The 27,504-nt window shown below is 49.4% G+C and overlaps 1 protein-coding gene across 7 annotated transcripts in view; it reads right to left on the bottom strand.

Annotated features, from left to right (window-relative positions):
* Nucleotides 1-27,504, bottom strand: part of OSBP2 (oxysterol binding protein 2) — a 323,767-nt gene that overhangs the window by 200,649 nt on the left and 95,614 nt on the right. The window contains exon 1 of one of the 7 annotated variants that reach the window (XM_074973292.1): nt 16,053-16,184. The exons of 5 other annotated variants lie outside the window; for them this stretch is intronic. Coding sequence is in view for 1 of the 2 variants with exons in the window: in XM_074973289.1 (XP_074829390.1) it covers nt 2,046-2,124 (79 nt within the window). In the remaining variant the exon portion in view is untranslated. Of the gene's footprint in view, nt 1-2,045; nt 2,144-16,052; nt 16,185-27,504 lie in introns of those variants that run through there. One more of the 7 variants, XM_074973289.1, reaches the window with a different exon arrangement.

Genomic DNA, 27,504 nt, shown 5'->3' with positions numbered 1-27,504 from the left:
TCAGTTCCCAGGGGACAAATTTTCATGCCACAAAGAACAGCATCAGAGTTTGTACGATGAAAGGAAATGCTGAATTTAACACTTGCACAGTTGTCAGTGTTTTGGCGGTTTTTTAAATCAGAAAGGTAAACCTTAAGGTTGGGATTTTCAAAACTGGGATTTTCGAAGGAGAAATGGAAATGAGAGGCCCAACTCCCACTGAATTTCAATGGGATTTTGGTGCCTAACCTCCGATAATCCCAGGCTCAGTCAAAATGCTAGCAACTAAAACTGACCACAACACAATCTGTCTTTCCAGCGTGTAACACAATGGGACCCCAATTCCACTGGGACCACTGGGCACCGCTGCGATGCAGATAATGACGAATAAAACCAGCTGTTAGTGCCACAGCCACTGCACCAGAGAAGTCCTTCTCCAAAGCCCACCAGGGAGGTCGCCATTTCGTTGGAGATGCACATTCAGAGAACTATATTTTTGTTACAAACTCATGATTGGCAGGTTTTCTAACCGGCCCCTTGCTTGGTAGCAACCTGCAAGCCAATCCATGAAAAAAGGGGGATTGAGTTGAAAGTGGCTGTGGATATAATTTTCCTAAACGGTACCTGTAAGTGAGACTCTGCTCAGTTGGAAGGCAGCTACTTACAGTTTAAACAGAAGACAGTGAATCATTGCAAACCCCCAAGAGGCAGGATTCTACAGCATACCTTCCCCATTGTAACCGACCTAAGCCATAGGCATGGAGTTGTATGTATTATCTACGGCCCCAACCTTGCAAATTGTTCTGCTTTGACAGACTGCTGTGCCCACCAGGAGCTCTGCTCCAGTCAACAGGGCTGTGTAGGATCACAGAGAAAACCAAACAACTCTAAATAAAACAAACAACAGACTGAACTTTGAGGTTCTTACTAGGCAAGTTCCCACTGCCTCCAACGTCTCAATACAACACCGAGCACGGTCCTCAGGATCTGACCCAGAAATAACAACAAAATCCTTCCCGAGTCTGGCAAGGGGGAGTTTCAGTCCCAAACTGGTGCTGTTCAGTACATTGCTTCATAGAATCAGTAACCGTATAAACCAAAGTTCTCCAACAGACCATATAACCTACAGTGAATTCTTGCTGCGCATTTAGAAAGCCATGACTGTAGTAAGTTCAGCCTGCATTAAAGAGCAGGAGTCTAGAATTCAGGAGCTTATAATACAGTTTGCCACCAATCAGTTCTATTCATTATTCAGAGAGAAGGGTTTCCGGAGGAACATTTCTGAGCCTCAGAGGGAGTGAGCTGTATGAACTGACAAGGCAAGTTACCGTGCAAAAAAGTGAAACCTCCACATTTCATCTCACTGCAATTTCAATTACAATGAAAACCAACTGTTTTTACAAGTCAATAAGCAGAAGCTCATCTCTCACAGCAGCTAATTTACCCACAATGACAAACACCCCAATTAACTATTTTCTATTATTAAAAATACAATGCTAAAGAATAAAAAATAATGGAGTTTAACCCCTTCAGCACTAGAACCAGACAGAAACACAGGGTGGCTGGGGGGATCTATATGACCTTCATGACTTAATACAACTCATCCAAGTGAAAGTGCCATGCACTGGATAAAGCTGAAAACACAGATGAGAACGGATGCAGCACACAGTTCCCAATTGCCCCTTTTAGGCAATTAACAAGTCAGCTCTCTGTTCCGAGAGAACATGCAGTGCCATCATGCAGCGCGGAAGATGGGTTAGAATGGTTTGCTTTCACATATTTTTCTTTTTGACTTAGTACATTTTTGCTTCTGTATGAAGTTAAATACAAAGACATCTCAGGAAGACCCCTTTCTAGCTGCTACAAACCCTCCATCACGCCAAAACACATTGCAAGACACTCCCAAACACAGAAACCGTGGTGCGTGACATTTTAAAAATCCATGCCTTCTGCTGATGGAATGCACACTGGACTGAATTGATCATGCAGTAAAAATACCAGCAACAGAACAAGGGCTCATTAGATGAACATAGGGCCTCCATGAGGAAGCCGGGAAGGCCACTAACCCTTCTTAAATTTATTCAGACAGCCGGAGTTGCAGAAGGAACGAACGGATCCTGTCTCCCAGCAGCCCCTACCCTTCATCCCCACAGCTGGAAGGATCGCTCTCGCGGATGCTAAGCTCTATATTACTATTAGCCAGCTTTGGGATGGATAAAAAATGTCCTTATTCAGCAATCAGCTCTAATGCTGCATCGCTGCACTTACAGTTCCACATTTCACATGATAAATTCTCGCCCCATGCTGTTACCAGTGCACTACACTATGGAACTCACAGCAACCATCAAACCACCTTATAACCAGAATGCACCACTGCTTACTTCAGTGCATAAGGCAATGCTTAACTCCATCAGTGCTGGACAGATGGATCGTCTGTCAGGGAGCAAGGAAAAAACATCCCTAGGTATGATCCCGTGGAAGGTTTTGCTGAAGCTGTCTCTAATGCAATGCAGAATATGCTTTAGGATATTCGTCCTGAGAACTGAAAGTGAAGGGATAACATTTCTGGGCGCATACAGCTATTTGGAAACAGGCTTGTCCCTTTAAATACTGCCGCAAGTTATTTTTAGGACACTCGCCTAGAATATGCATCAGAAGACTTTTTTTAAGGAACTTGATTAAGGGCTTTCCACAGGCAACACTTTAAATCAGCCCACCAGCTTAGCCAGGAAACCAGAGGCTTTTCTATTAACGATCACACACCCATGATTTCTCACCCCTGTATTTTATGTGACATTTGGATTTTCCCGAGCCTTAATGTTTTCCTCGATTAGCGGTGGGGGAAGGGGTTGGGAAGAATTGACAGGTCTAGGAGGAAATGCTGCATAAATCACAACTCCATCCCCTGTAAGCTCCTGCAGCAAGCTCATTACTGCGTGCCATTCAGCAAACTGAACAGCTGGCTGGTAAGCAATGATTTAGGGAACTGGAGACAGAACTGCTGTCAAATAGTTACAAGGATTATGATGTTACTCTTGCTATTCTTTGCCATTTTCAGCAAGATTTCCAAGGTTTCAGAACAACAAAGCAAAGATCCGAATTCCATCTGTTAAATTGCATCTTCCTGAGATTACATACGTATACAGTACGTACATTTGTCAAGATATCCTAGATGGAAACTGAATGCAAAAGGTGCAAAAAACACCTCACCTGTTCGCTTTTATTTTTTGGCAAAAACAAAAGGCAGTTTTTGCAGGTGCAAAACTAATTTCCTATGAACAGCGATTTCGATGGAAAAAAAACCTACTGAAAAATTCTCTATTTTGGTCTCTACAGCAACAAAATTTCATAATGAGATTCTACCCAAAATCACAGCCCCGAACCTGCCACTGGATTTGCTCGCCACATGGGAACCAGGGTCCATGTTAGCTATCAGCGATTAGGATTGTAACCCAAATGTGTAAAGTCACACATAGCACAAGCTAGCATTCTTGCACAACTGTTATTATGAATGCTGTGCTCAGCTTTTCTGAAAATCAGCCCATTTATTTAGCTGCTTAAATATGGATTTAGTGCCAGCTTTAGGCAGCTCCGTGTGAAATGTCTGGCCTACCTAATCAATTCCTTTTCCTTTGCTCCAGCTAATTATGTCCTTGATATTTCTTTATGTTGAGGGTGTCAGTGGGATTTGAGTGGTGCAGTTCTTGTGTCGGCCCTATGCATGGGGCAAATTTCACCCTGAGTGAGGAATGGCAGCTCATTCTTTGAGGAAGCAAATCTCAGCACGCTCCCCACGAAATAACCTTGGGGATAGCCCACGAGGAGACCTTCGCAGATCTTCTTCTCACTGGGATTGCTGCAGGAATCATAGAATCATAGAATATCAGGGTTGGAAGGGACCTCAGGAGGTCATCTAGTCCAACCCCCTGCTCAAAGCAGGACCAATCCCCAATTAAATCATCCCAGCCAGGGCTTTGTCAAGCCTGACCTTAAAAACTTCTAAGGAAGGAGATTCTACCACCTCCCTAGGTAACGCATTCCAGTGTTTCACCACCGGAAGGTTTCTCTGGCCCTAGATGAGGACGACTAGCAGCAGTAGTAAAGTGCCAACAGTGCACGTGGTGCTATAGGGAATTCCTGGAGCAGAAGCATTACCTGCCCAATTTGCTACCATTTCCCTATCCTTTAGTGTATGGCTGTGTCCTTCTCTCACAGTCCAAATGGCTGTTCTGAGCCCAGGGCTTCACCATTTCTACATGAGTCAAAAATCTCCCTTTTTACACCTCTGACAGGTGACAATAACCAGGTTTTCAGAGGCTGAATTAAATGAGGCAAACCAAGTGCCCTCCATTTTCATTGCTGTGTTATCCTGCTCCTGCCCTGCCACAAGAGGAAAAAGAGAGAGACATTTAACTATATTATTATTATTGTTTCTTTGTTTGTGGTGCTAGTGCTTTCCAAGCATTAGGGGATGGTGCTTGCCCCAAGGAGCTCACAGTCTCAAGACAGACGGGCAGACAAACATCAGGTAAAGGAAAGAACTGAAGGGAATTCCTGTACTAATGAACACAATTCACTATAGGCAACCAGCATGGCAGATGTGGGTTTTCAAGACACATTTGCCTTTCGTTCCTGCAGACAGCTCCTCGTGCCCACTGTCACATAAGTGCGGGTTGGTTTTTCCCCCACTACCATCAATCCAGGAAAAGGTCGGGGGCAAGTTCAGTTGTGACCTCCTCAGTTAAAGTAGCACACACGAGGCTTACCAGCTGCATTCATGTGACACCGTGTATCGTGAACCTAGTCAGTTCCAAAAAATGAGCTAAAAGTAGTTTCTGATACTAGCCCTGACCAAGTCATGGCTGCCAGATTTTGTGGGTTTTCTCTTGCAAATACGAGAAGGCATGAGCAATATCAAGTTACCTGCGTGTGGCTCATAGGAGCAGGCCTATATTTTCCTATTTTAAAAAAGATTTATCTCCCCCCTGTCACTGTGTGAAAGACCCATCAAAACAAAAAGGGACCATCTTGAGGGTGGCCGGGCGGGGGGAAATGGAAACTGACTATACACAAAGAGCTGTCCAGTGCACTAAGCAAGCAAAATGGCAAACCAGAGAATAATTTGTCCCTCTGATCTCTGTCAGATCTAGTAATCGTAGGGGTTACTTGTAACAATAGAAGGCAAAATAACTTCAGAGAGCAGTGGGATTTGTACTTTGTCGGTTCCTTTGAACACATATTTTGGTTTTGACTCTGGATATAATTCACTCTGTCATAAACAGATATTTTAGCGGCACAATGTATATAGTGGGCTTTGAAATGAGGATCTCACACAGATGAACAGTATGGGAGCAAAACGTGCTGGTTTTGTTTCTCCAAATGTTTAAGGCAAAACTGGAATCTTATGATGTGTATTTCACAGAGAAAATATCTTAATGGATCTTTAGTGCGTTTTGTGAAGATTGTTGGCTTGTTTATTTAGCACTGTGACATTTTAAGCATTCTGCCACATTTCGCTTCATCTGCCTCCTGCTGATGAAATTTCAGAAATGTGGCAAGCACATGGTTTATCAGGAGTGAGGTTTACTATTATGCAGCAGAGGGGAACTGGGTGGGCAGGAGTGAATGCAAACCACCAGCTGACCCAGCAGAGAAGACAGTAAAGAATCAGTGGGAAGACCGGCAGAAGTGGCAAAGGCGGAGCGAAGGATGATGAGCAGCAGTGCCTAGGAAGGGAAACCCATCTCCTCTGGCGCTCCTAATCGCACATTTGGTCTTTCTTCTTTCCTGTGAATTTGGTGCGGCCTCCACTAGATAAAACCAAGCAGGAAGCAGGCAGGTTCTGTGCAACCTTTCCACAGGGCGGCACCAACGCACTTCAAGCCTGACCTACATCATCCGAATTCAGCAGAGATCACTCGTGCCAAACCATCTGGTGTGATCCGCACAAAGACTCACAGTGGGCAGACACCTGGCAAACTCACTTTCTCCTGTGCCCAAGACTTGGGATTTGAATCCCAGCTCTGGCAGGGGGCGGACTGTCCTGACTACCCTCCACACACCACCAGTGAAGTGAAGGTTCTCCAGGTTGGGCCAGTGAATAGGGCACTGTTCTGGAAGTCAGGAGACCTGGAGTCTAACTAGTGGTGACCTGCTGTATAACTCTGGCAAGTCCCTTTGTCTCCCTGGCCTCCAGTTTCTCCTTTGGAAAGCCCTGTGAGAACCAAGGACGAGAAGTGCTGTGTAACAGCTAAGCATTACTGCAGGCAAAAAGGAAGGAGGCACTACCAAGAATTCCACAGAAACAGGAAAACAAGGAGCTGCTGCTCCCAAAGCCAACAGCTCTGGGAACCCAAATTAGCAGATTCTAACGAACACTTTTCCTTTCACTCCTCTCTCCTCTGAAAGGCACAGCTCCCAGATCGGCTGGTGGCTCACAGAACCACACAACCAGCAAGGGGAAGGCCCTTTCACTCAACCAGGGTGAAGGGAGAATCCAAATTCACCAGTTAAACCTTGTCCCAGGGTGTCTGGGCCTTTTCAGAGGGTGCGGGGGGTCCAGTACACCTGCGACTAATTACCTTCTGACAGCAGCTGAGAGTCCAGAAGGAGACCTGTGCAACCCCTGACTGGAAAGGGGAGACACCACAGGCCTGAGAATGGAGGCACTCAGGGGGAGCTGATGGTGGAGACTGAGCAAGGCCTGGGAGGGCTGAAAATTGTTCCTAGTGGAGAGGCCTGGAGTCAGACAGACCTCAGGAAGGAAGGGCTGTGCCCAGTGGGAGATGGGGCAGGAGATGTGGCAGAGACTTTGCTTTGGGTTTGACTTTACCTTGGATTAATGACCCAGTCCACAAGAAAAGGGGTTGGTATTGGATATAAGTCTCTGGATTATTCCTGGGAACCTGTGAAGGAGAAATTGAGGCAGGGTGTGGCAGAGCCATGCTTGGCTAGCAGGGGGCGCAACAGGGCAGACATGACAAACCAAACCCCAAGCGAAAACAGAGCTGCAGGAGCCCAAGGGCATCGCAGTGAGCACAAGCCTCCTTAGGAAGAGAGCTGGGTACACTGCTGTCCAGCCACATCTCATCTAATGCATGCACTGGGAGTCAGAACACAAAACAGGATTTCTGCCAATGGGTGAAATTCCAAGCTAGAAGATCCCACAACTGCAGGCATGAGTGAAGAGGGGAATAAACAGAGAGAGACCCTGACAAAATACATTAAAAGAATACCATGCTTTGCTTCTCATTACAAGCATCATGGATTCATTCATGAGCTAATTATAATACCTACAATAGAAACATTTATTATTAATAAAAACTATTCAAAAAAGCACAGCCAGCTGGAGTCACCAGCTCTAATTCTAGGTTTTGTTAATAATAGCAGTAGTTTTTATTTCAAGGAAAGCATGTTGGTCTTTTAAATGTAAACATTCCTTTGTAGTTTCAGAGTAGCAGCCGTGTTAGTCTGTATCCGCAAAAAGAAAAGGAGGACTTGTGGCACCTTAGAGACTAACCAATTTATTTGAACATAAGCTTTCGTGAGCTACAGCTCACTTCATCGGATGCATTCAGTGGAAAATACAGTGGGGAGAGTTTATATACACATTGAACATGAAACAATGGGTGTTACCATACACACTGTAAGGAGAGTGATCAGGTAAGGTGAGCTATTACCAGCAGGAGAGAAAAAAAACCTTTTGTAGTGGTCATCAAGGTGGGCCATTTCCAGCAGTTGACAAGAACATGTGAGGAACAGAGTGTGTGTGTGTGTGTGGGGGGGGAATAAACATGGGGAAATGTAGTGTTTGCATCCCAAAGATGGTGCTAGTGTAGGAGAGAAACAGAAGTGAAACTAGAGACTGTTCAGTCTCACTTTTGTCTCTAGTTTAGTTTCATTCCCCGAGGCAGGTGAAATTCAGAGAGGAAGAAAACTAGAGTAACAAACGCCCTTTCAGTTTTCATAGTCCAAAGTGTGATTCCTAACTCAGGTAGCAGCATTTTTGCACATTATTTGTATGTCGATTGTCTCCTGGCCGTGTCTTTTTAATGACACCCTCACCGTCCACCTGACACCTCAGGACTGTGTCATATTTCTTACATTTTTATTTACCCGAATGTATGTCCTTCAATACCCGCAAACAAAACACGTGATCAATTAAGGAAAAGGAATGTAGCACATTTAATAAGATTATGTTTGTTAAAACAGACTAAATTCCAGTTCAATTCATAATAATCCCTCAACCTAATTTCTCCCTGTAGCTTCAGCAGGATACAGTAAGAAGCAAACCATCTTCACTATCTGTTCTAAATTGCTATGTAGAGTCACTGCGCACAATTAAGCAGCTGCCCCCTCCCCTCCACGTGGTGACTGCATTTCTGTGGGGGACAAGGTGATCCCTATTAGCTTGATCCTGCCAGCCCTGACTCGCATGAGATGCCCTACTGTGAGTCAGGACCACCCACTTGCAGCACTGGCTCTCTCTCTCTCTCTGTTAAATATGTAAGTTTCTTAGGGATATTGGAGGACAGACATACAAGCTGGTGTGTATTATTACTATAGTACTATTCACTGAATTCTCAAACAGCTATGCATCCACATGAATATATATTAGACACAAAACACTCTGTTAAAAAACATAAAGGCTGCAAAGTCAAGCACTCAAAAGATAGGAAATGCCAGAATTAAGGTTGCCTGTAAAACATTAATTTGCCCCCCATAGGCACCTGCATTATGACACAGGCTGAAATTACATCATCACATACAATTTTTCCCCAGGGCCCCTACCTCATTCAGTGTACAGAATAAACTGGCTCTGAGGATGAATCAGGGTTCTGCAGTGAAGGAGGCTGTTGTCTATCTGTGTCCCTCCGTCCTGCCTGATTCTCACCAGCCTCCTTGTCCTCCCCTACCCCGCTGGTCCGGCTGTTGTTCCATTTACATTTGTATCAGGTGGCTTCTTCCATCACAATACCTGGGCAGCAGCAGGGGGGTCGGTGAGAGCACAGGAGAGACAGGCTCCCTGAGGTCAGCTATAATGCCCAACCCAACTCTGGCTGGAGCAGCTGGAGCTCCCGTTACAGGGAAAGTCCAGCTTTATCCCTGTAGCCCTGGGCTGGACGGAGCATCTTCAGTCACTCCATGGGGACGGTGCTTGCACAGTCTGGTCAGCACTAGTTGCTGGGATAGGCAGTACAGTTCTCAGGATGGAATCCTCAGAGATTTCACTGATTACGCTCTAGCAAGTCTCTATGGAGCACGTGAATGGAGATTTTTCAAAGGCTTATAACTTTGTCAAATGTGGGCAGAATTTCCTGGGCACAGCAAAAGACTCATCCCTGACACAAAGGCCATCCCCTGCCAAATTTCAAGTCCCTGCTTCAAAGCACAGGGGTGTTAGAGCTTCTCAAACAAAAGCTCACCAAAAGTTTTTTAAATGTCAAAACAATGTATGTTTCCCTGCCCTTGTTCCCAGAAACGGGCTGCCCACTTTGGGCACAACTTTCCAAAAAGATTCAGCCTCAGGCAGACATCCGACGTGGAAAACTTCAACCAAAATAATTAAACGTTGGCAGTTATAAGCAACTGAACACAGGGTCTTATAATGGGAAGTGTTGTGCAACCTTAAAGATAGGTGGTCTTCTCACCCCATTATCTATCCCTACAAGACAAACTACATAAACTTTACATGGCTAGAGAGAATTTCCAAGACTTCATTTTCACAGAACTATACAGTGCCTGTGGTTGGGAGGGTATTTCTTGTTAACCTATACAAACACAAAGCTCAATATGCACTCCCTCCTGTGTCTGGCTGTTCCTAGCATTCCTCCTTACAGGGCCCCTTGTTCCATTTGCTTCAGAGAGACTCTCAACCTTTTAAACTCCTAGTTTAGAGCAAATGAGACCCACCTAGTCTGACTGCTGGGGTGAGTCAGCAGGATGGCTCTGCATCTTTAGAGCCTACAGTCCTGTCATTCCACCTATTAAGTTAGCAAATAAACATCCCCAAAATAGTGGCAATGTCTTCCTTCCCTCATGCAGCAGGATCTTCTATTCTATCGTATGCAGGTTCTTATACTGCCCTCATTGCCATAGCATCTGAGTGCCCTCCAGAAGTACTCTAAGAAACATGACTAACATCTCTAAACCTGACCCACAGTTGGGGGCCAGCACACTATTTCACTTCTCCATCCGTAGTGGAAACAATCTGGGAGAGGTCACTTTTGCCAGTAATTTGAACAGGTCCTTTTAAATCATAGAGAAGTAATGTATAAGCAGCTATAATCACCTCTTGGTGAACGTCCCAAGAAATGCCCTAAGCAACAATCGCTGCTGTCGTGAACTGAAAAGAATGGGGGTTCAGATTTTTTTTTCTGAGTCATGCAGTCTCCACTGGTACAGTCAGGGTGTATTTAGAAGACTAATGTCCTAGATCAGTGGTACTCAGAGTGAGGCTCTCAAGCTGCAAGTGGCTGTTAACATGTCTCCTGAAGCTCTTTGCAGCACATGATGCTAAAACACTGCGTGACTGAATGTACAGAGCTATGAAGCAATGAATTCACACTGCTGTGGCCCTGCTGAGTAATGTTGATTGCTAATTTGGCTCCTGAACCACTGAGGTCTGAGTATCACTGTCCAACACATTTTTAGTCAGGGGTCTGCTTGGAATCGTCCTTCTCCAATCATTCCAGCCTGCATATAATCTGTATTTAATTATGCACAGCCCCATCATTCACTCCTAACCAATAAGTCAGCTTCAATCAGACGATCTGCAAGAAAGCAAGCATTTCAGTAACGAAGCAGAGCAGCTGTATGATACGCATGTCACAAACCTAAAGGGATATGGCCACAAACCCCATTCATCTCCTCCCACTCCCAGGCATCTCCTCTTCACAGTCAACTTGATTGTTAAGCCATGGTCAGGAAACTTGAGGCTCAAACCCACATATGCAGATATGAAAAGGCATTGAGAGAAAGGGAGATTTTGGAGGTTTGGTTTGACCTTTCTCAGCTGAGGCAGCATACACTTAATATACACCGGTGGAAAAGAACAATGCAGGTTTATGTCAGTATTCTGTGGTAGGTAATTTCTTTCCACACATTGGTTTAAAAAGGTCAATCTTAAAAATAGCTCCAACACGCCAGGTCTTACAATGCTAATAATACTTTGTCCTTCTCAAGCATCTTCCATCTCAGCCCTCAAAGTGTCTCACAAACACAAAGCGTGTGGCAAACACTCATGATTTAGGCCTCCCACCCACCCCCATGACAGAGGCATTATCTTCATATTACAGAAGTGGCAACAGAGGCAAAAGAAAGAGCAGGCCCACATTTTCGAGAGAAGGCCTTTGACTTTGGTTGTCTTAATTCTGAGATGCCCAGCTTGCGGTACTGGGACTTGATTCTCAGAGCTCACAAGCATCCTTGGCTCCAACTTCAGCTAATGGAATGTCTGGGTGCTCAGCACCTCTGAAAGTCTCAAGCTGTCTACCCAAAACCTGAGGCACCCAGAAGCAGGAGTCACCCTAGAACATGGGGGCCAAAGTGACGTGCCCAGGGTCACATAGGAAGTCAAAGGAGAAAATTTCAGCTCTCTGTCGGCCCAGCTAGGCAGACACATGGAAGGCCTTGAATTAGTTTTATACCAGAGATAAAACTACTAACTTGCTTTTCCTCAAGTCCAGTTGCCTGGGGGAAGAGGGTGGATTCTCTCCTTGTTACCCTCCCTAGCTGACTTTCTTTAATTCAAAGAGCAACACCAGAATGACAAAAATGCCTGTGGGCTGTATCCTGCGCCCATGGGGTCAATGGTGGAGAGACAGTCGTCCTTGCTACATCGGTTTTGCATGACTAACAAACACGAAATTCACCCTACTGATGAGGATAAACGGAATAAAATAACCCTTCTCCCAGCTTGGGATCCTGAGCAGCTAAAGGACAGATCTTTTATTAGTACATAACGTTTCTGCTCATGTATGCTTCTCTTATGCCTGCTCTTTAGCCGTGTAAATTGCCTAGGGTCACGTTTCACATATTTATGGACCATAAACTGCTAAGCAGATGGCCCGTACAGACAATCTGTCTCTAGCTGTGTTCCTGCAGTTTGTCTGATAGGACCCTGGTCTTTCTTCCTCGAAGTCAATGGGAGGTTTTGCTATTGATTTCAAGAGGAGCAGGACTGGACCCTGACTGCAATGCACCGACAAACACAGATAAAGGCAGAAGCAGGCAAACTTTTGGCCTGAGGGCCGCATCGGGTTTCTGAAATTGTATGGAGGGCCGGTTAGGGGAGGCTGTGCCTCCCCAAAGAGCTAGGCATGGCCCAGCTCCCGCCCCCATCCGACCCCCCCTGCTTCTCGCCCCCTGATGGCCCCTTGGGGACTCCTGCCCCATCCAACCCCCCCTGTTCCCTGACGGCCCCTCGGGGACCCCTGCCCCATCCACCCCCCCTGCTCTCGGTCCCCTGACTGCCGACGGACCCCCCACCCCTAACTGCCCCCCGCCGCCCCATCCAACCACCCCTTCTCCCTGACCGCCCCCGGACCTCTGGCCCCTAAGTGCCCCCCACCCCTAACTGCCCACCACCACCCCATCCAACCCCCCTTCTCCTTCCTGACTGTCCCCCACCCAGGATCCCTGCCCCAATTCCACCCCCTGTTCCCCGCCCTCTGACCGCCCCGACCCCTATCCATGCCCGACCACTCCCCAAACTCCCCTGCCCTCTATCCACACACACACACCCCGTTCCCTGCCCCCTTACCTCACTGCCTGGAGCACCGGTGGCTGGGGAGCGGCTGCACCAGGACAGGAAGCTGTGCCGCGCAGCCCAGAGCACCGGGTCAGGCCAGGCTCTGCAGCCCCACAGCCCAGAGCATTGCGCCACTCAGTGGCGGGGCTGTGGGGGAGGGGGAACAGCAGGGGAGGGGCTGGGGACTAGCCTCCCAGACCAGGAGCTCAGGGGCCGGGCAGGACGGTCCCGCAGGAAGGACGGTCCCGCGGGCCAGATGTGGCCCACGGGCCGTAGTTTGCCCAGATCTGGATTAAGGCCTCGCTTTGCTCTGGTCAGCCGGACCTCGGTGCAGTCAATTAAAATGCACAGAATCACTTCAAAAGGTGAGACAGGAATGGCCCCAGAGAAAATGCACAGCAACATATTGTGTTGTCATTCATAGTTTACTATCAAATAATGAAAACAGAACCTAAGACTTGAACTAGGGAGTCACCACCCGTCCTTCACACCGTGAAAAGCTGACAAGTAACACATCAGCGGCTTTCTGACTGGGAATGGCTTTGAATATTTGTCTTCTTGTCACTGGAATCTGGCATTAAAATGCAGGTCTCTGTTCCCCAAAAGTATCAATGCTTCACATGGATCAATAGACGTTGACAGTACAGAAGACAGATTTTTATTGTCTTCTTGAAAAGGGGATGAAATATTGACATTCTACAGCAACATATATCAGTCTTTGAAGAACAATGTCCTCCATGAATAAAACATTCATTCATATATTTCATCATAGCACCCAAAGGCCAAGTAGTCATTCCCTGAGAACCATGCATGAAGTAGTTCGCAATTCACAGAGACTCACTACCTGCATTAGAATTCCATTTTTAAAAAGTCTTAAGCAAATTATTCTGCACATGACAGTAAGAAAAATAAAATTCTGGACTAACATAGTTTTAACAAAATGGAAAGTTCAGTGCTATGGACCTTAAATGTTCACTGTTCTCTGATTTTAAATCACAGCATCAGGAGCACCGGAGGATCTTTCATTTCCCCACCCCCCCATATCTAATATTTCCCTCCCCTGAATGCCTCCTTAAAACAGTGTGAGCTTTCTGCCCCCTGCCAGATGTACAGAAATCTACTGTGAATGTCTAATAGCACTATTCAAATGTTCTCTCTAATTCAGGTAATTTATTATTTAAAGATAAAAAAGCAGCAAAATCTAATCATACACGTTCCTTTTGCTCAACCAAAATGTTAGGGGCCCAGGCACCAAAGGCAAAAGAAATCTGTCACTGCACTTTAACTCTGGATTAAAAACAGGGAGGTGCTTTTCTTCAGACACACTGGACAATGTGACTGTCATGTGACCAATGGAGGAGTCTGACATTGTTTTAAATCGGTTTATATGCAGCCAAGAACTGCAACACACCACGCCTGCTCCAGAGAGTGCAGGTCAAGTAGCTCCTGCAACGTAGCTAGTAAAGCCAACACTCCCAAACACAACTGGCAGATCTTTATTAATAATTATTATTATTAATAATAATAATTAATAAATAATAGTGGTGTGATATACGCTTGAGTAAAATTTTGATATTAGCCAGTTTTGTCCAGAATTAATACAGCAAAAATCCCGTGATTTAAGATATTTTATTAAATTAAAATTTAAAAATAATTGCAGTTGCCTAACTGTGTGACAAGGAGAACATCTGAATACGTTTCTTTCCTTTGGATGCTCTGTTCATTTCTAACTATTCCCCTAACCAGCCAGGGTCCAAGCCTCAGAAATGTCACATAAATACCAAACACCCAAAACTAATGCAGCACAATATTAAGCAGTAGGTTTTCTCAGCTCCAACCAACATCTCCGCTATTGTCCGACAGACTACTGGAAAACAGAGACATTGACATCATCGGATCAGAAAAATGTGAAGGTTTGTTTTACACAGTAATTCTAACCAGTTCTTTTCAGACAAGTCCCGCCAGCATGACAGCACTCCCTTCGCTGTACAAACCTTAAAATCAATACACAATTTTATACAGATTCTCAATTCTTTCATGGATCCCAAACCCACGAGGAGGGTCCAGGCAGCAGCCTGAAGAATCAGAAGCTGGAATCACCATAATTTAAAATCCACTTGATTTAAGAAACAAACTGAAACGTAAATTACAGTTGCCTGGAGTCTGCTGGAATGTGCCTGTCAAAACATGCTGCCTGTGTCACACTGAGCTGGTTAAAATAAATGTATCGTTTGTCTAGGAACCTGTCTGAGCCGCAGGAACTCAAAGATCTCAATTGCCAGTGCTGGCAGTGTGCATACTCGCCCCCCTCCACTCCCCCTCGCATCTCCTGTCCAATCTCCCCAGCAGAGTAAGCCCTTCCAAGCTCTTTGTCTTGGCAGCAGGCAGTAACAACCCCCAGAGGTTGGCTCGTTTGTCTTTCTGTCTGACCTTGCCAGGTGATGGAGACCTCACTCTGATGGGGCCGCAGGCAGAGGTGACCCATGAGGTTTAGACACGTCTCCCCCATGGATGGATGGCAGGAGGGGGGCGGCTTGGGGGCACAGGAGACCCAGCACTTCTTGTGCGGTCCAGCTTCACAGGGAGACTGAGGAGTAGTTACTCAGAGGCAGTCTCCAGGCTCAGGGGAGGCTGGTGTTTTATACATATACACTGGACCAATTTGAATTTAAAAATCAAGTTTGCATGGGGGGGGCACTGAAGTTATTAGCAGCCCCAATGCCTTCTCTCTCCCTGCCCACAACACCCAGAGCCCCCTCGCAGCACTAGGACATCCAGCCTGAGCCTGGCCAATGAAATGTGGCTGTGCCATAATGAGACCCAGAGCTTTTCTAGCTCATCTCTGTATCCCAGATCAATTAACCCAGCCTGGCAAAATTCACTTGCCTCCTTGCCCAGGGTGTCATTTCTTTGACTGGCTAGTAAAAGCCCGTTACTCATCTCATTGCAGGGGAAGGTGAATGGGTTTGGTGTCTAGACTGGTAATAAATGTCAGTCAGGAAGACGCCCCTTTATCCAGAGCTCAGGGAAGCTGCGCCCCCTCCCCCCATCCCCTCTATGTCCTGGTAAGCTGCACCCTGCATGGCTAGACGCTGACCGTCCCCCATTCAGGAGAGGATGCAGTAAGCACGCTCAGCACCTCTGGGTACCTTTCCCCTAGGGGTGCTCAGCAGAGGCTCCAGGCACTGGGCACAGCTGTCACCACAGGAGTCCAAGGGAAGAGAAGGCTGTAGGGGAGGGGGAGATCCCATCACATCCCCCTACGCTTTGTGCTCTTGGAGGGAAGCTGGGAGTGGAAGTGAAAAACAATCTCTTTACTTACCCAGTGGTTCTGGTGCTGGTTCTGCCTCAGTGGGTGCCGGGGCACTGGAGGTTCTTGCAACACTAGCAGCTGGAGTGACACCGCACCGCCTCCTCCTGCCACGCTGCTCCCGCGTTTTCTTTCTCTCCCTCTCAGTTCATCTTGCTGCCTGTTTGCATTTGATCTACAGCCCCTGCCTGTTTGCTGAGAGATCCAGCTAATCTCTGGACTGAATCTGCAGGCAGCTCCAACCAATCCCTACCCAGGAGAGCTCAGATCAGATCAGCACCCGGGACAGCTGCCAACCAAGCCTCCAAAAAGCCACAGCTACAAACTCAAGGAGAAGAGGCAGCTTAGTCTGTCATTTGCACATCAGGGAGATCACCAGCAGCAGCCCCAAAAGACTCTGAAAAAGCCGAGAAATGTGGTAACTCCATGCTCCAGTTATGTATTTTCCCTTTTATTCCCCCTCCCCACCCCACAAAGGAGAGAGAGCAGTCTGAGGCTCAGACAGAGCCTTAGCACACAGCTCATGCTGCAAGAGTCCACGCCTCGTGGCATTCTTGCCCCACCTAGACTCAGTCCATGCTAAGGGAATACAAAGTCTAGCAGACAACAAACTGGTGTCTCTTCACTTAACTACTCCAATGACTTCCAAGATCTCCTAGTTTTCATGATATAATGAACCTCGGCGACAAAGCAGCAAGGCACAAGACAGCTCTCCAATTCTCAGCCAGGCCAGGGTCACACATTGTTAAAATGCAGGGCCCAGAACACAAGACAAGGTCTTCAAGTCTATTTATAAAGGAAGCATTTGCCTGTATCCTAAAGCTTTAGACATCTGATAAACCAGCAGTTGAAAGATAGGCTGCTTCTGGCAGCAAACTTTGCCAATATAATTTCATCGCTTCAAAATGTCCTGGCCTTCTGCAGTTATCAACTAAAAATTAACCCTTTAGAATTAAGCTATCACTCCAATTAATGTGTGAAATATGTGCAAAAATTCATTTAGCATCTGTATTGTTATTATTAGTTACTGTTGGTTTTGATATTTATATTGTGGTAGCACATAAAGACCACAAAACTGGGTGGGCCTATTGTGCTAGGCATTCTACAGACACATAAGAAACAACAAGAAAAGAAAAGGAGGACTTGTGGCACCTTAGAGACTAACCAATTTATTTGAGCATAAGCTTTCGTGAGCAACAGCTCACTTCATCGGATGCATGCAGTGGAAAATACAGTGGGGAGATTTATATACACAAAGAACATGAAACAATGGGTGTTACCATACACACTGTAAGGAGAGGGATCAGGTAAGGTGAGCTATTACCAGCAGGAGAGAAAAAAAACCTTTTGTAGTGATAATCAAGGTGGGCCATTTCCAGCAGTTGACAAGAACGCCTGAGGAACAGCGGGGGGAGGAGGAAATAAACATGGGGAAATAGTTTTACTTTGTGTAATGACGCATCCACTCCCAGTCTTTATTCAAGCCTAAGTTAATTGTATCCAGTTTGCAAATTAATTCCAATTCAGCAGTCTCTTGTTGGAGTCTGTTTTTGAAGTCCTTTTGTTGAAGAATTGCCACTTTTACGTCTGTAATCGAGTGACCAAAGAGATTGAAGTGTTCTCCGACTGGTTTTTGAACATTATAATTCTTGACGTCTGATTTGTGTCCATTTATTCTTTTAAGTAGAGACTGTCCAGTTTGGCCAATGTACATGGCAGAGGGACATTGCTGGCACATGATGGCATATATCACATTGGTAGATGTGCAGGTGAACGAGCCTCTGATCGTGTGGCTGATGTGATTAGGACCCATGATGGTGTCCCCTGAATAGATATGTGGGCGCAGTTGGCAACGGGCTTTGTTGCAAGGATAGGTTCCTGGGTTAGTGGTTCTGTTGTGTGATGTGTGGTTGCTGCTGAGTATTTGTTTCAGGTTGGGGGGCTGTCTGTAGGCAAGGACTGGCCTGTCTCCCAAGATTTGTGAGAGTGTTGGGTCAGCCTTCAGGATAGGTTGTAGATCCTTGATGATACGTTGGAGAGGTTTTAGTTGGGGGCTGAAGGTGATGGCTAGTGGCGTTCTGTTATTTTCTTTGTTGGGCCTGTCCTGGAGTAGGTAACTTCTGGGAACTCTTCTGTCTCTGTCCATCTGTTTCTTCACTTCCGCAGGTGGGTATTGTAGTTGTAAGAATGCTTGATAGAGATCTTGTAGGTGTTTGTCTCTGTCTGAGGGGTTGGAGCAAATGCGGTTGTATCGTAGAGCTTGGCTGTAGACAATGGATCGTGTGGTGTGGTCTGAGTGAAAGCTGGAGGCATGTAGATAGGCATAGCGGTCAGTAGGTTTCCGGTATAGGGTGGTGTTTATGTGACCGTCGCTTATTAGCACTGTAGTGTCCAGGAAGTGGATCTCTTGTGTGGACTGGACCAGGCTGAGGTTGATGGTGGGATGGAAATTGTTGAAATCATGGTGGAATTCCTCAAGGGCTTCTTTTCCATGGTCCAGATGATGAAGATGTCATGAATATAGCGCAAGTAGAGTAGGGGCGTTAGGGGACGAGAGCTGAGGAAGCGGAGTTCTAAGTCAGCCATAAAAATGTTGGCATCCTGTGGGGCCATGCGGGTACCCATAGCAGTGCCGCTGATTTGAAGGTATATGTTGTCCCCAAATGTAAAATAGTTATGGGTAAGGACAAAGTCACAAAGTTCAGCCACCAAGTTAGCCGTGACATTATCGGGGATAGTGTTCTTGACGGCTTGTAGTCCATCTTTGTGTGGAATGTTGGTGTAGAGGGCTTCTACATCCATCATGGCCAGGATGGTGTTTTCAGGAAGATCACCGATGGATTGTAGTTTCCTCAGGAAGTCAGTGGTGTCTCGAAGATAGCTGGTAGTGCTGGTAGTGTAGGGCCTGAGGAGGGAGTCTACATAGCCAGACAATCCTGCTGTCAGGATGCCAATGCCTGAGATGATGGGGTGTCCAGGATTTCCAGGTTTATGGATCTTGGGTAGCAGATAGAATACCCCTGCTCGGGGTTCCAGGGGTGTGTCTGTGTGGATTTGTTCTTGTGCTTTTTCAGGGACTTTCTTGACAAATGCTGTAGTTTCTTTTGGTAACCCTCAGTGGGATCAGAGGGTAATGGCTTGTAGAAAGTGGTGTTGGAGAGCTGCCTAGCAGTCTCTTATTCATATTCCAACCTATTCATGATGACGACAGCACCTCCTTTGTCAGCCTTTTTGATTATGATGTCAGAGTTGTTTCTGAGGCTATGGATGGCATTGTGTTCCGCACGGCTGAGGTTATGGGGCAAGTGATGCTGCTTTTCCACAATTTCAGCCCGTGCACGTCGGCGGAAGCACTCTATGTAGAAGTCCACTCTGTTGTTTCGACCTTCAGGAGGAGTCCACCCAGAATCCTTCTTTTTGTAGTGTTGGTAGGAGGGTCTCTGTGGGTTAGTATGTTGTTCAGAGGTGTGTTGGAAATATTCCTTGAGTCGGAGACGTCAAAAATAGGATTCTAGGTCACCACAGAACTGTATCATGTTCGTGGGGGTGGAGGGGCAGAAGGAGAGGCTCCGAGAGAGGACAGATTCTTCTGCTGGGCTAAGAGTATAGCTGGATAGATTAACAATATTGCTGGGTGGGTTAAGGGAACCACTGTTGTGGACACTTCCTGTCCCAAATTCCAGAAGAAAAGACTTAACAGGTGAACAATGCAAACAAGGAGGCTGGGGGATGGGGGGAAGGAGAGAGAAGGTGATAAATCTAACAGTATGTGTTCCCCATATAAAATCCAGTTGCCCTATGGGTGCTGACAATGCGATATGGATTAACCAAACTATCAGAAAGAAAATATGTCCATCTGAAAAATGGCACCTCATCTTCCCCTTCAGTTTAAAAGCAGCCCCATCGTCCTGAGCTTATTGAGCACCATCTACTGTGCATACGCAGGCCTGGCAAAGCTGTAACAGAACACAAGAGTGCAGGGTCATGGGGGTGCCACCATTCTAGGTGTATGTCACCTGTTCACAGGACACTGAAAAGACTCACTTCCGTTTAAGCTATAAAAAGGAGGCGGGGCGCTAGACTGGGAGTCCAGAGGTCTGTGCTCTCTTCCCAACTCTACCACTTTGGACAGGTCACTTAACCGCTCTGTGCTTTCAGCTTCCCGCCCCTCGCATGAAGATAGCAACATTTTCCCACCTTTGCAGAACACTCGGAAATCTACCATAGAAAAGCGCTCTACTACGGTTGGCAGAGCGGGTACCCATACCGACAGCTACTGTTGCCTAACGTTTTCCACGGTAAGACTTCATTTTCAGTTGCTTATAACATTGCCAAACTTTAACCACTTGGTCTGAAATTTTCCAGGTGAGTGTCTGCTTCAGGCTGTGTGTTTTATTTGGTGGTGGTGGTTGCGTTTTTATTTTTATTTTGTGTCGATTTATTCTTTTTTCAGACGTTTCATCTAAAATGGTTCAGCAGCTTCCAAGAACAAAGGAAGAAGTATTGTTTTGCCCATATTAAAAATTCTTATAAGTGTTTCACTGAGGAGCTTTAGTGCCTCCCTGTTTTGGAGCACAGATGTCAGTGTGACATGGATGTGCCTTTTGTGGTCCCCATGAAAATGTGCCTAAATTTGGCCAACTTATGAGTCTCTGCGAATCTCAGTTTGCACATGCTCAGTAGAGATTTCAGAGTCGGGCAGCTAAATTATTTGAACATTCCATCTGTACCGGGCATACTCCAGCCCGAAGCTGCATACAAATGTGGGGGCTAAACTGACGTTGCATGGGCAAGCTTAATTGTAACATTTCCTAACTTCTGAGTGCTTGACTTTGCAACCTTAAAGTTTGTTAGCATAGTTTTGTAAAGCAAAGAAGTTCAGATTCAAAGGCACCATAGCACTGATCATTCCTAATGCACTAGTCTTACCGCTTATATTGTCCTTATCAGAATAGCTCGCTAAGTGATGCTCTAAATGAGCAAGAAAACATTTTACATGATTTCACAATACGAAATATGGGTTGCAGAGTTTAAAAATAAAAAAATCTGTCTATGAACATTTTGTGGCAACACCTTTACTCCAGAGCCCCGCATGCACTAACGTACTGGCTCACCAAAACGCATAGCAACACAGACGATGGCACTGTGCATGTGTTTTCATCTCCATTGCACAGTTTGTTCACATGGAGAAGACTCTTACCTTGTGAACTTTCAGATTGCTGGGCTCTGCCAAATGAACACAGCCGTCTGTTAGTACAGTGCCTTATTTCTTGGATGGCACAACTCAGAGTTAGTAAAAGTTAAACACACTCAGAGCTTTCTGTTTCCCTCATGACACCAGCCGTTTTCAGTCTCTGCTACCAGCAATAATAGCTGACATTATCTACCCATCTAGACATTTTAGGGATTCCCACTGACTTCAATGCCCTTATGCCCTATCCATCACTGAGGTGCTTTTCGTCCTAAAGGATCCCAGAGCACTCTCTAAACTAAGGCCCTCACCTGCAAACCGCTCCTCATGGGCAGAGCCAGTGTAAGATCAGATTGTGCCCAGAACACTGACCTCTCACCTAGCAGAGGGTTGATGTTTTCCCCTTTATTCTGGATGCCCCAAGACTCCAGGAGAGGTTGCTCTGCAAGGCAGGAATCTCCAGTTTAGGTTTTGCACATGCCCTCAACAGAGCAATGGCATCCATGCCCCACTCCCTCACTCCTCCATGGATCAGTCATGCACCTAGCAGGACTCATCTGTGCAGGATTGGGGCTGTACTGTGCATGCGATGGAGTCACAGGGTGGCTGGCCCTTGTACATGAAGCAGAACCTGATCCCCTGTGCCAGAACAGCTGCTCCCCTTTGGCCAATTAAGAGGGTGAAATAGCCCATGAGACTGTAAAGGATCAGGCAGAATCCGAGTGGGGTGAGACCTGGAGAAAGGCAGGCAGGAAAAATCAGGGGACTGGGACAGGTCTCTGGGGAAAGCGGCTGAGAGCAGCAGGCTCTATGCAGGCCTTCCAGGAAAGCAGAAGAAATTATCCGGAAGCCAGAGAAGAGACTAGCTGGCTGACCTTCCTGCGCCAATGCCAAAGGGCCGAGGCAGCGGTGCGCAAACTTTTCCAGTCACGCCCCCCTTACAATTAACAGAATCTGTCTGCATCTCCCCCACTGCTGCACAGCCAGGGCTACCTCAGCCAGGGAGCTGGGGATGGAGGTGGAGTGGGCCTGGGGCCAGTTCTGGCCTGGAGGCGGAGCAGGACTGGGAGCTGAAAGGAGTTGGGGATGGAGCTGGTCTGGGGGCGGGGCAGGGCTGGAAGCATGGCACTACCTCCCTGCCCTCTGTAGGGACTGGCCCACGCGCCACCATGTGCCCCTCAAACGTTCTGCCATGCTCCTCTCAGGGGGCGAGCCCCACTGTTTGGGAACTATTTAGCTGAGGGCTAGGAAGCCTGTGGAAGTGCTAGTCAGCTCTCCCTCCTGAACCAGAGAGGGGAGAAGGCTGAGAGCAGCAGAGGGGGATGACATGAGACAGGCCACAGTCACGCTGGAGAGCCGGGGCGCGCTGAGGGAGGCCGGGGCTGTGGTAAGGGAGGCCGGGGCCACACTGGAGAGCTTGGGCGCACTGAGGGAGGCCGGGGCACGCTGAGGGAGGCCGGGGCGCGCTGAGGGAGGCCGGGGCCACGCTGGAGAGCTGGGGCGTGCTGAGGGAGGCCGGAGCCACGCTGGAGAGCCGGGGCGCGCTGAGGTAGGCCGGGGCTGTGGTAAGGGAAGCCGGGGCCACACTGGAGAGCTTGGGCGCACTGAGGGAGGCCGGGGCACGCTGAGGGAGGCCGGGGCGCGCTGAGGGAGGCCGGGGCCACGCTGGAGAGCTGGGGCGTGCTGAGGGAGGCCGGAGCCACGCTGGAGAGCCGGGGCGCGCTGAGGGAGGCCGGAGCCACGCTGGAGAGCTGGGGCGCGCTGAGGGAGGCCGGGGCTGTGGTAAGGGAGGCCGGGGCCACACTGGAGAGCTGGGGCGCACTGAGGGAGGCCGGGGCGCGCTGAGGGAGGCCGGAGCCACGCTGGAGAGCTGGGGTGCGCTGAGGGAGGCCGGGGCTGTGGTAAGGGAAGCCGGGGCCACACTGGAGAGCTGGGGCGCACTGAGGGAGGCTGGGGAGCACTGAGGGAGGCTGGGGCCACGCTGGAGAGCCGGGGCACGCTGAGGGAGGCCGGGGCGCGCTGAGGGAGGCCGGGGCCATGCTGGAGAGCTGGGGCGCACTGAGAGAGGCCGGGGCCACGCTGGAGAGCTGGGGCGTGCTGAGGGAGGCTGGGGCCACGCTGGAGAGCTGGGGCACACTGAGGGAGGCCGGGGCACGCTGAGGGAGGCCGGGGCCACACTGGAGAGCTGGGGCGCACTGAGGGAGGCCGGGGCGCGCTGAGGGAGGCCGGAGCCACGCTGGAGAGCTGGGGCGCGCTGAGGGAGGCCGGGGCTGTGGTAAGGGAGGCCGGGGCCACACTGGAGAGCTGGGGCGCACTGAGGGAGGCCGGGGAGCGCTGAGGGAGGCTGAGGTCACGCTGGAGAGCCGGGGCACACTGAGGGAGGCTGGGGCCACGCTGGAGACCTGTGGCGCGCTGAGGGAGGCTGGGGCCACGCTGGAGAGCTGGGGCGCGCTGAGGGAGGCCGGGGCCATGCTGGAGAGCTGGGGCGCGCTGAGGGAGGCCAGGGCGTGCTGAGGGAGGCCGGGGCCATGCTGGAGAGCTGGGGTGCGCTGAGGGAGGCCGGGGCGCACTGAGGGAGGCCGGAGCACGCTGAGGGAGGCCGGGGCCATGCTGGAGAGCTGGGGCATGCTGAGGGAGGCCGGGGCGCGCTGAGGGAGGCCGGGGCCACGCTAGAGAGATGGGGTGCGCTGAGGGAGGCCGGGGCCACGCTGGAGAGCTGGGGCGCGCTGAGGGAGGCTGGGGCCACGCTGGAGAGCCGGGGCGCGCTGAGGGAGGCCGGGGCGTGCTGAGGGAGGCTGGGGCCACGCTGGAGAGCCGGGGCCACGCTGGAGAGCTGGGGCGCGCTGAGGGAGGCCGGGGCCACGCTGGAGAGCTGGGGCGTGCTGAGGGAGGCTGGGGCCACGCTGGAGAGCTTGTGCGCGCTGAGGGAGGCCGGGGCGCGCTGAGGGAGGCCGGGGCCATGCTGGAGAGCTGGGGCGCACTGAGGGAGGCCGGGGCCACGCTGGAGAGCTGGGGCGTGCTGAGGGAGGCTGGGGCCACGCTGGAGAGCTGGGGCGCGCTGAGGGAGGCCGGGGCGCGCTGAGGGAGGCCGGGGCCATGCTGGAGAGCTGGGGCGCGCTGAGGGAGGCCGGGGCCATGCTGGAGAGCTGGGGCACGCTGAGGGAGGCCAGGGCATGCTGAGGGAGGCTGGGGCGTGCTGAGGGAGGCTGGGGCCACGCTGGAGAGCTTGTGCGCGCTGAGGGAGGCCGGGGCGCGCTGAGGGAGGCCGGGGCCATGCTGGAGAGCTGGGGCGCACTGAGGGAGGCCGGGGCCACGCTGGAGAGCTGGGGCGTGCTGAGGGAGGCTGGGGCCACGCTGGAGAGCTGGGGCGCGCTGAGGGAGGCCGGGGCGCGCTGAGGGAGGCCGGGGCCATGCTGGAGAGCTGGGGCGTGCTGAGGGAGGCCGGGGCGCGCTGAGGGAGGCCGGAGCACGCTGAGGGAGGCCGGGGCCATGCTGGAGAGCTGGGGCACGCTGAGGGAGGCCAGGGCATGCTGAGGGAGGCTGGGGCGACGCTGGAGAGCCGGGGCGTGCTGAGGGAGGCCGGGGCGCGCTGAGGGAGGCCAGGGCCACGCTAGAGAGCCGGGGCGCGCTGAGGGAGGCTGGGGCCACGCTGGAGAGCTGGGGCACACTGAGGGAGGCCGGGGCCACGCTGGAGAGCTGGGGCGTGCTGAGGGAGGCTGGGGCCACGCTGGAGAGCTGGGGCACGCTGAGGGAGGCTGGGGCGCGCTGAGGGAGGCCGGGGCCATGCTGGAGAGCTGGGGAGCGCTGAGGGAGGCCGGGGCGCGCTGAGGGAGGCCGGGGCCATGCTGGAGAGCTGGGGCATGCTGAGGGAGGCCGGGGCATGCTGAGGGAGGCCGGGGCCACGCTGGAGAGCCGGGGCGCACTGAGGGAGGCCAGGGCATGCTGAGGGAGGCTGGGGCCACGCTGGAAAGCTGGGGCGTGCTGAGGGAGGCCGGGGCGCGCTGACGGAGGCCAGGGCCACGCTAGAGAGCCGGGGCGCGCTGAGAGAGGCTGGGGCCGCACTGGAGAGCCGGGGCATGCTGAGGGAGACTAGGGCCGCGGTAAGGGAGGCCGGGGCCACGCTGGAGAGCTGGGGCACGCTGAGGAAGGCCGGGGCCGCGCTGGAGAGTGGGGCGTGGTCAGGGAAGCTGAGGCATGGGGAGGGAAGCCAGCAATCTACTTAATGTACAGTCTGGACTATGGTTGTGGGACTTAGTGTTGGGACTTGTTCTCTTACAGTTTACGTGCATGGATCTTTTATAATAAATGAACCTCTGTCATAACCATACAGCTAAGGGTAGCCTAGAATTCTTCCTTACCTGTAAGGGGTTAAGAAGCTCAACCTGGTTGGCACCTAACCAAAAGGACCATGGGGAAAGAAGATACGTTCAAATGGTGGGTGGGAAGGCTTTGTGTGTGCTCTTTATTTTGTGTTCTCTCTTGGGAAGCAGAGAAGCACCAGGTCAAAAAACTCCTCCTCCTATAAACCATCCTAAAGTGAGTCTCAATATTGCAAAAAGAGTAAGTAAATAAGGCAGGGCATGTTAAATTACCTTTTGTTTTCAACTTGTAAATTTTCCCTGTGCTAAGAGGGAGGTTTATCCCTGTTTTCTGTAACTTTAAAGTTTTGCCTAGAGGGAAATCCTCTGTGTTTTGAATCTGATTACCCTGTAAAGTTACCTTCCATCCTGATTTTACAGAGGTGCTTCTTTTACTTTTTTTTTCTTTATAATAAAGTTCTGTTTTTTAAGAATCTGGTTTACCTATTTGGTTGCTATATTATTCTCAAGCCTTCCCAGGAAGGGGGTGTAGGGCTTGGGGGGATATTTTGGGGGAACAGGAATACCAAGTGGTCCTTTCCCTAATTCTTTGTCTAAATCACTTGGTGGTGGCAGTGTACCGTCCAAGAACAAAGAATTGGGGAAGTTTTTAACTTAAGCTGGTAAAAATAAGCTTAGGGGGCTTTCATGCAGGTCCCCACATCTGTACCCTAGAGTTCAGAGTGGGGAGGGAACCCTAACAACCCCACATGGACTATATTTGTACTTGGGAAGACTTTAAGGAGGGAAACTGAGGCAAACTTGCCTGTTGTGCCAGGGACTGCTACGGGAGGGCGTTCCAGGTGGGGCTGCCCTGTGACAGACGGTTTTGGCCAGGAAGAAAACAGGTGCTGCTTATGGTACATTTAAGCATATGGGTGCACTCATCTGAGGAGCATTTTCACAGGAATCCAGAGTTTGGCTTGATACAGTATGTGGGGTAACCATCCACCACTGAAATGCAGCCAGCTCTTGGGTGGAACATGGTTGCCAGCTGAGACTGCACAGCAACACTAAGATGGGAAGGAAAAAAAAGAGTCTAATTAAAGCTGGACTCAGGGTGATATTTACCGCTAGGCAGTGAATCAACACAAGACTTATTATGCACCATTTAAGTCCCATTTAAGCCTTAAATAGGGTCGCTTCTGGAGAACAGTGAGGGTGGGGATGGAATGCGGGGGAGCTGGAAACAAATTATAGCAATGCAGGAAACCAAAACAGTGCAGAGAAAACAAAAAGGGAGTCAAAATCTCCCTTCAGTCCTTTTAAGTCTCCCGCTCCAGCCTCCAGCTGGAACATGGCAGATACTGCCACTGCCAACTGGAGCAGATACAGCATAGCAATGACTGGAGACCTTGTGTGGATTCCCCAGGGATTCATTAACAATATTCCTGCTGCAGTTCCACGGTGTGGCTTCACTGCCAAACCTGGCATATCTGTGTTTCCTCCATCCTTATCAGCAACTGCCTTTTGATCAAGGAATAATGAAGCATCACTGAGACTAAGCCGCCTGGAGAAAACCACTATAGTTAGCTTCTTTTAATACACACAGGAGCATTAGCTTTCAGGGCACAATGCAAAGCACATTTCTGTGCTTTCTCTTTCATTTGCATTTTTTTCCTCTCACATTTTTACATAATTAACATGCTTTAACTTTGTAAATGTGCTGCTAGGTGCCAGGTGCTGTAGAAATCAATAAAATAAACATCATCACAGAGCACAAACCTTCAGCCCGGGCGAACATGGCAATTCTATCTGTTCTAAACCCAGAGCTTCTTGGCAGACCTGCTCTGTAATGGGATCACTGCAGGTCTAGGTGCTTTCTAAGTAATGACAGTACAACAGACATCAAAATCCAGCGTGTATTGTTATTGCTTTAAAATGACTATAAAACATTGATTTGGGCCCTATTTTG

Source organism: Natator depressus, chromosome 15 (assembly GCF_965152275.1).
Source record: "Natator depressus isolate rNatDep1 chromosome 15, rNatDep2.hap1, whole genome shotgun sequence".
NCBI classification, from domain to species: Eukaryota; Metazoa; Chordata; order Testudines; family Cheloniidae; genus Natator; species Natator depressus.
Note: the sequence above shows the minus strand (reverse complement) of the source record. Positions and strands in the feature narration are given on the sequence as shown.